Source organism: Mastomys coucha, unplaced genomic scaffold, assembly GCF_008632895.1.
Source record: "Mastomys coucha isolate ucsf_1 unplaced genomic scaffold, UCSF_Mcou_1 pScaffold12, whole genome shotgun sequence".
In the NCBI taxonomy this organism is placed as follows: domain Eukaryota; kingdom Metazoa; phylum Chordata; class Mammalia; order Rodentia; family Muridae; genus Mastomys; species Mastomys coucha.
In genome coordinates this window covers 29,719,085-29,727,170 of record NW_022196894.1, presented here as the reverse complement: position 1 = coordinate 29,727,170, position 8,086 = coordinate 29,719,085, and the positions used below count along the sequence as shown (strand labels likewise).

General features: G+C 43.9%; 2 protein-coding genes across 5 annotated transcripts in view; one reads left to right on the top strand and one right to left on the bottom strand.

Annotated features, from left to right (window-relative positions):
* Cep19 (centrosomal protein 19) overlaps positions 1-582 on the bottom strand; it is a 7,904-nt gene extending 7,322 nt beyond the window's left edge. Inside the window, exon 1 of one of the 2 annotated variants that reach the window (XM_031363638.1) lies at positions 278-582. In XM_031363638.1, coding sequence (XP_031219498.1) covers positions 278-333 — 56 coding nt within the window. In that variant the 5' untranslated portion in view covers positions 334-582. The remainder of the gene's footprint in view (positions 1-277) is intronic. The other variant, XM_031363639.1, reaches the window with a different exon arrangement.
* An 83-nt stretch (positions 583-665) lies between these two features.
* Pigx (phosphatidylinositol glycan anchor biosynthesis class X) overlaps positions 666-8,086 on the top strand; it is a 15,211-nt gene continuing 7,790 nt past the window's right edge. The window contains exons 1-3 of one of the 3 annotated variants that reach the window (XM_031363641.1): positions 666-927; positions 2,932-2,995; positions 7,956-8,086. The exon at positions 7,956-8,086 is cut by the window's right edge and continues 11 nt beyond it. The gene's annotated coding sequence lies outside the window, so the exon portion shown is untranslated. Of the gene's footprint in view, positions 934-2,931; positions 2,996-7,955 lie in introns of all 3 variants that reach the window. The other 2 variants (XM_031363640.1, XM_031363642.1) reach the window with 2 other exon arrangements.

Sequence of the window (8,086 nt, the reverse complement as noted above, 5' to 3'; positions counted from 1 at the left end):
TTCTTAATAGCATGTTTGTAATGCTATATTACACTATCCTCCCACTTTTGAGACCTCATAACCTTCTGATCTGCGGTTCAGCACCAGCACTCTCTAAGCCAGCTAACACATTCCGCAGCTGGGAGGAATGACATCACATTTATCTAATGTACTTTTACCCGATATCCTTTTCCTACCAGGGATCTGTTCCCCACCGCACCGAAGGGAACACAGAGTTCCCGATTCATGTCCTCACCACGCCATGGCGACCCTTCCTACCCTCCACGACCCTTCTTACCCTCGAAGAAGTACAGGAAGTGCAAATCTGAACAGCAATGAGGAGGTGGTTCCCATCCTACCGCATTGCACAGAGGAGCGCTTAGATCGACTTTGAGGCGAGGTGGAGCCTGACGATGCAGGAATCGCCGACAGCCATAGCCTACAGAAGTAACCATGGGGTGAACTCAGAAGCAGGGGGTCCAGCCCGCAGGCATCCGGTTGTGGACAGGAAACGGGGCTGAGCTCGGGGAGTGCGGTCCTAGGGCAGCCCGCTGGGTCCAGAGGCCCGCCAGGGCGCCCCCCTCGCCCCCCCAAGGATCGTTCCCTAGGCAACCGAGGTCGCACGGATTGCGCTTGCGCAGCCTCTCGCCCCGCCCCGGCTGGGCGATGAGGGGCGGGGCCAGGGCAGGCCTCTTGGGAATCTGGAGTTGTAGGGTGGTCCTAGGGTGGAAGCAGAAGCCGCAGTCCGTCCGGGTCACTGGGGAAAAGTGGAGGAGCACGCTCGGCGTGCTCGGATTCCTTCCGTGACCGCACCTTGCCCCGCGCGCCCGTCTCGGGCGTCGGGTTCCGGCGTCCTGGCTGCCCGCGCCTTGGCCTGGCTGCTCCTCTGGGCAGCCTGGCTGGTCGGCAGGCTCACCGCGGACTTAAGCGACGCCCCCTTCAGCGCTGGTAAAGGTCAGGGGGCCGAGCGAGCTTGCGCGGAGCTGGGGCGGAGGTGGGGAGCACCCGCGGCGCCTGTGGTACCTGAGGCCGGAGGAGGTTAGCAACAAAAGCCCGGTGCGCCCTTCCCTTCTGTGATCTTTGCTGGGTGTTCCACCCCGGGCTTCAGAGCCGGGCTTTTTGTCTTTCCAAGGCGGGACTGGCCACGCTGTGACTTAAGTACTAAACAAGTACAGCCAACCACGAAGTATCTTGGGATGCTTATGGTACCCCTAGAGATGCTTTGTGCTGCCTGACAGGCCGCGAACCCTCGGCGTCCAGCGAAGTGTGAGAATGCCCAAACAGCGTGTAGGGGAAAAAGGGTGAGGTGGTGTGTGGTGCGACACAGTTCCCAGAGAAACACCCGTGCGCGCCCGCGCACACAACACACACACACACACACACACACACACACACACACTTCCCAAGGACACACACACTCATGCACGCACGCACACAACTCACTCCAGAAAGGTAACCTTTGTGCCAGTGTCCAGTTTAGTAAACCAATAAATTTTTTTATTGGAGTTTTTGTAGGAATATGGGTGAGAGGTTGCTTACTAGGAGCAGGAATAACTCAAAAGAAGGTGCATCTCTAGAAAGATAAAATGGGTGACTCCTGAAAACTGCAACCCTGGAGCTCACTAAGCAACTTCCAGACATCTCTTCAGTCCTAACACGAGTTTTCCCCCCATCTCTTTCTCTCTGCAGTTTGCCCCCAGAAACTGTTGACTCCTTTTTATATTGTAGGACCCTGAAGCATCTCCCAACTGCTTATTCTCCTGGCTTCACATTACTGAGTAACAGGCTTATCAGTGATTCACACTCTGTTTTAATGTTCTTTCCACACATTTCTAGCCAGTATTTCATACAGCAGGGTACCTGGCTACTGAATCTTTAGGGTTTGTTTGTTTCTTAATTTTTGATATTTGAGAAATGGTCTTTCTTGGAACTTGGTATGTAGACCAAGCTGAGTGCTGGGACCAAAGGTGGATGCCATCTTGCCAGTCTTGAATTTTTAGTCACTGAGTAATAATAGTATTAGTGACCAAAATAAGCATGGAATCAGTTGATGAAGATTTCTATTTATTCCAAGTGTGTAAGTACACTCTTTGAATCTTCACATGCCCCTCATTTTCTTGCCTTTTCCCCCAGACTTTCCCAACATCTTCACAAAGTATCAGTGTACAATCTGCCAAGACTTGTAGACATGGACATAAGAATACAGAAGTTGCTGGGCGGTGGTGGCGCACGCCTTTAATCCCAGCACTTGAGAGGCAGAGGCAGGCGGATTTCTGAGTTCCAGGCCAGCCTGGTCTACAGAGTGAGTTCCAGGATAGCCAGGGCTACACAGAGAAACCCTGTCTCGAAAAACCAAAAAAAAAAGAATACAGAAGTTGGGCTGGAGTGATGGCTCAGCAGTTAAGAGCACTGACTGCTCTTCTGAAGGTCCTGACTTGAAATCCCAGCAACCACATGGTGACTCACAACCATTCGTAATGAGATCTGATGACAGCTACAGTGTACTACATATAATAATAAATAAATCTTAAAAAAAAAAAGAATACAGAAGTTGCCATATCATGTGTCAAACATGATTTGGTGAGCCAGGATAATGTCTTAAGATCATATAAACAAAGTCCTTTGGGGGGTAGCACTTTCCTGACTGCTTCTACATGTTTTAAATGCCTAGGACAACCACAGAGAGAACTGGTCTTACTCAAAGACACAGCTATTACATGATGGAAAATTGACAAGCCAACTCCAGGGGCGATTCTCAACCTCAATGATGTACTAGCGGAAGTAGATCTCTATGTAGTTCAAACTGCATACATTTAAAAATTTTACCTTGGGCTGTTAGGTGGTTAGACTTTTTTAGCAATAGTATATATAGTACTATAGTAGTTATTTTCTAACTATTTAAGATTTCTTTCCCTGTGTGTATTTTAAATTTTAACGTCTTGATTTTTATAGGTGTAAGGGCCACTTGTTCTGAAATTATTTTGAGGCAAGAATTTTTGAAAGATGGTTTCCACAGGTAGGTTGCCCACTGATTTCTACTTATATTAAACTACTGCCTCATAATTTACAGCAAGAAATTGATAGTTGAAATATGGATAAACTGAAAATTTGTTTCCTTCCTTTTTCTTTTATTTGCTTTTTTGCTTTGAGACAAAGTCTCATATAGTCCAGGCTGGCTTCAAACTTGCCATGTAGCTTGGGATAACCTCGAACTCTTGATCCCCCTGTTCATCCACCCAAGGGCTGGAATTAGAGATGTATGCCACTGAGCCTGGCTTTCTTAAAGTTACAGAGTAACAGATTTGCCATATGTAGTTCAAACTTTGAAGTGATTAAATGATTAAAATAACAGTGGATTAATAGTTGCTTACTGTGTATAGGTATATGTGTAATTTTATTTAATTTTATGTTTTTTTAAAAAGATTTATTTTATTTATTTTATGTGTATGAGTACACTGTAGCTGTACAGATGACCATGAGCTATCACGTGTGTGGCTGCTGGGAATTGAACTCAGGACCTCTGCCAGCCCAGCTCACTCTGGCCCAGCTCGTTCTGGCCTGGCTTGCTCTGGCATAATTGATTGTAGCTATCTTCAGATGCACCAGAAAAGGGCGTCAGATCTCATTATAGGTGGTTGTGAGCTACTATGTGGTTGCTGGGATCCGAACTCAGGACCTTTGGAAGAGCAGTCAGTGCTCTTACCTGCTGAGCCATCTCACCAGCCCAATTTTATATGTTTTAATTTTTTTCTTTATTGAGATAAAGTATTGCTGTGTAGCTCAAGTTGGCTTGGAACTTGTATTGATCCAACTTAGCCTTCCAGCTGCTGGAATTACAGGTATATACTGTGATTCCTGGCTTATTTTGCTTTTTAATATTAATTATCTTGCCTTTTAAAAAGATTACTTCTTGACATGTTAATAATCCTAATACACTTGACTCTTAAATAAAGAAATGAAAGACTAGCCTCCATTGGTGGCACACACCTTTAACCCCAGCAGTCTGGAGGCAGAGGTAGACGTATCTCTGAGTTCGAGGCCAACCTGGTTTACTGAATGTGGTTTATTTACATTTAAGTAGTTACTAGATTGTGTGCTATTACTTCCAGCTCACTGCTTCCATTCCTTCTTCACTACCAGTCTTTTTTTAAGATTTATTTCTTTTTTAAGATTTATTTATTTCCTTTATATGAGTACACTGTTGCTGTCTTCAGACACACCAGAAGAAGGCATCAAATCCCATTTACAGATGGTTGTGAGCCACTGTGTGGTTGCTGGGAATTGAACTTAGGACTTCTGGAAGAGCAGTCAGTGCTTTTAACTGCTGAGCCATCTCTCCAGCCCTATTTTTTACATATATGAGTACACTGTAGCTGTCTTCAGACACATCAGAAGAGGGCATCAGATCCTATTATAGATGGTTGTGAGCCACCATGAGGTTGCTGGGAATTGAATTCAAGACCTCTGGCAGAGCAGTCAGTGCTCTTAAGCTCTGAGCCATATCTCCAGCCCCAGTGTTCTTTTTGTTGGTCTTTCTTCTTTTTATGTTCCAGCTTTCAGACTTTTCTCTTGCTATTTTTGACTCCTTGGTTTCTCATTATTCAGTCTTTAATCACTTTTAATTAGGCATTCGGAAATTATACTTTACATCTTTTGAAGTTACAGTCAAGTCTTTAAAAGTTAAAAATAGACTTGGGCAGTGAAATGGCGTAGTAGGTAAAGGTGCTTGCCCCAGGACTAACATGGTGGAAGGAGAGAGCTGACTCCCACAAGTTGTCCTGTGACCTCCACATGTTAACCATGGCAAGTGCATGCCCCCACATATATACACACATAAAATAAATAATTATTAAAAACACTTCCCTTTCCCTCATTAAGTTTCTGTTTATCTTTAAATCCTTGGACATACTAAGTATATTTACAGATACGTTAAATTTATTAGATTTATTCATCCTATGTATGCTTTGCCTGCATGTATGTGTGTGTGTGTACCACATGCATGCTTGGTACCCATTGAGGACAGAAGATGGATGGCATTGGGTATCCCAGAACTGGAGTCGCAGACAGTAGTGAGCCACTATGTGGGTGCTGAGAATCAAACCCTGGTCCTCTACATGAGCAACAAAAGCTCTTAATCTTATGAGTTACATCTCTAGTCCCTTAGAGAGACTTTTAAGGTCTCCTTGCCCTTCCATTTCATAATATCATAAAGAAAAGAGGTTTGCTTTGGCTCCTGTTTCTGAAGGGACAAGGTTGAAATATGTCTTATGTTAGGGTTTCTAGTGCTATGATTAAACACTGTGAACCAAAAGCCACACGGGGAGGAAAGGGTTTATTTCATCTTACTGTTCTCAGGTCACAGTCTGTCACTGAGGGATGTCTGTGCAGTAACCTGGAGGCAGGAACTGAAGCAGAGACCATAGAAGAGTGCTGCTTACTGACTTGCTCTACGTGGCTTGCAGTTTGCTGTCTTGTATAGCTGCCCAGGGATGGCACCACCCACAGTGGGCTGGGCCTCTCATGTCAATCATCAGTTAAGAAAGCGCCCCAACAGACTTAGACACAGGCCAATCTGATGTAAGCATTTTCTCATTTGAAGGTGCTTCCTCCCATGTGGCCCTAGCCTGTGTTAAGTAGACAAGTAGATAATAAATAATAAAAACAAAACAAAATCCCTAACCCACCCAAGAGCCCATACCTGGCCTTTCTTGCTGACTAGATCTAAAGGTAGCACTGGACATTTGGATGACGAGACAGGAAGAGCAGGTCCGTGTGGGCCTCTTGCTGGTGAGTGGTATTTTTCTTGCTGTTGCTCATATTGTCTTGACTCTTTTCAAGGTCAGGAGCGTGTGATGAATGTTTACCCTGTCAAAGCGTTGTTTGTAGCTCTTGTTTTCTTCCTTTAAAGACTCTTGGGCTATTCTTGCTGTCACGGAAGGCCTTATTTATCAGCCTGATCCTATAACCTTTGTTGTTTAGTTATAGAGTTACGGAGGTCTTCACTCTGAGGCTAACTTATCCAAGACCTTATCCTGTTGGGGTCCATATAGAGTGTTTGTGTTTTATGTGCTGACTGGTCAGAACTCGAATGCTTTCTAATCATGCATGAAGTTTTGGGATGCATTAGTTTCCAGCTCCTTGGTCACTTTTTTGCTCAGGCTTCTGGACTTTAATCTTAGCATTCAGGAACTTCTATTTGGATTTTTGAATTTTATTTATTTATTTAATTTTAATGTAAGCACTTTTCTGGACTTGATTCTGTGACTCCCAGCCACTCCAGTCTCTGGCACCTGTTTCACTGTTTCCTTAAGCAAAGCCCATGCTGTTCTTGGATCTCCTCTGCACTGTAGTTCAGAATTTGCCTCTGGACAGAAAGTTGGGACAATTAAACACCTTATTTTATGTCAGTGTTTTGCTTGTTTTGAGATAAGGTCTCACCAAACAGCTTAAACTGAGTTTAAATTTTCAATGACCTTCTGCATTGGCCTGACTGCTGAGATTATGGGTACGTGCTCTCCTCCTCCAGTTTGTAACCTATTTTAAACTAATTTTTTTGTTTGTTTGTTTGTTTTGAGACAGGGTTTCTCCTTATAACCCTGGCTGTCCTGGAACTCACTCTGTACACCAGGCTGGTCTCAAACTCAGAAATCTGCCTGCCTCTGCCTCCCAAGTGCTGGGATTAAAGGCATGTGCCACCACTGCCTGGCTGGCTTAATCTAATTTTTAAAGAAGATTATTTTAGCCAAGAATGGTAGTGTCTGCCTTTAATCCCAGCACTCAGGAAGCAGAGGCTGGTAGATCTCTGTGAATTGGAGGCCAGCCTGTTCTACAGAGTGAGTTTTAGGACATTCAGGGCTACACAGACGATCCCTGCCTTGAAAAACAAAAAACAAGCAAAAAGACATGTTTGTGTGTGTGTGTGTGTGTGTGTGTGTGTGTGTGTGTGTGTGTATGAGTACTTATAGGTAGATATACATGAGTCTAGGTGTGTGTGTGTGCGCGCGCGCATATGTGTGTGTGAGTACCTGTAGGTGTATGTACATGAATGCAGGTGTGTGTACCTGTGGGTAAGTGTGTGCAGCTGTGTATACCTGTAGGTATTCGTTCATGAGTGCAGGTGTGTGTATTTGTGTACCTGTGGGTAAGTGTGTGTAGCTGTGTGTACCTGTAAGTATGTGTTCATGAGTGCAGGTGCTCATGTGTATGTGTTTATACACCTACCTTTAGATAAGTGTGTGCAGGTGTATATACCTGTAGGTATGTGTACATGAATGCAGGTGTGTGTGTGTGTGTGTGTGTGTGTCTGTGTGTATACACCTACCTTTAGGTAAGTATGTGCAGGTGTGTATATTTGTGTACCTGTGGCTAAGTGTGTACAGGTGTGTATGCCTGTAGGTATGTGTACATGAGTGCAGGAATGTGTGGACCCATGGGAATATGTGAGTGTAGGTGTCTGAAGAGAGGTGTCTAATCTCTTGGAGCTAGAGTTACAGGCTGTGTGAGCAACCTGGCATGGGTCTGAACTGAACTCAGGTCCTCTATAAGAGCAGTACTCTCTTAAGCACTGAGCCATCTCCAGACCTAAGTTAAGTTTTGTAGATGCTTATGAAGTAATCAGTCTTTTTCCACATAATTACCCAGTGTTAGTACAACTCTGGAAAGACCCTGCATAACCCATCAATCATACTGGCTCTTCTCTGGGAAGTATTAACATAAATGTGACTACTTTTGGATTTTATTCCTTCACATTGGTCTTCATCTGTTTTCATGCTAACATTTTGCTATGGCTTTATGGCATGAGTTATGAAACATTTAATGTGTGATCTCTTGTGGTATCAGTATTTCATTTGACATAATAATCTACTTTTAGAAAATGAATTAGAAGTATAGTGTCTATGCTATTATGAATATAATATAAATCCTTTTTATTTAATAATTGAGTGAGAAGATTTACTTTAAATATCTTTATCTTACAGAGACCTTTTAATAAAAGTGAAATTTGGAGAAAGCATTGAGGACTTACAGACCTGCCGGCTCTTAATTAAACATCACATTCCAACAGGACTCTTTGTGGATCCATATGAGCTGGCTTCACTTCGAGAAAGAA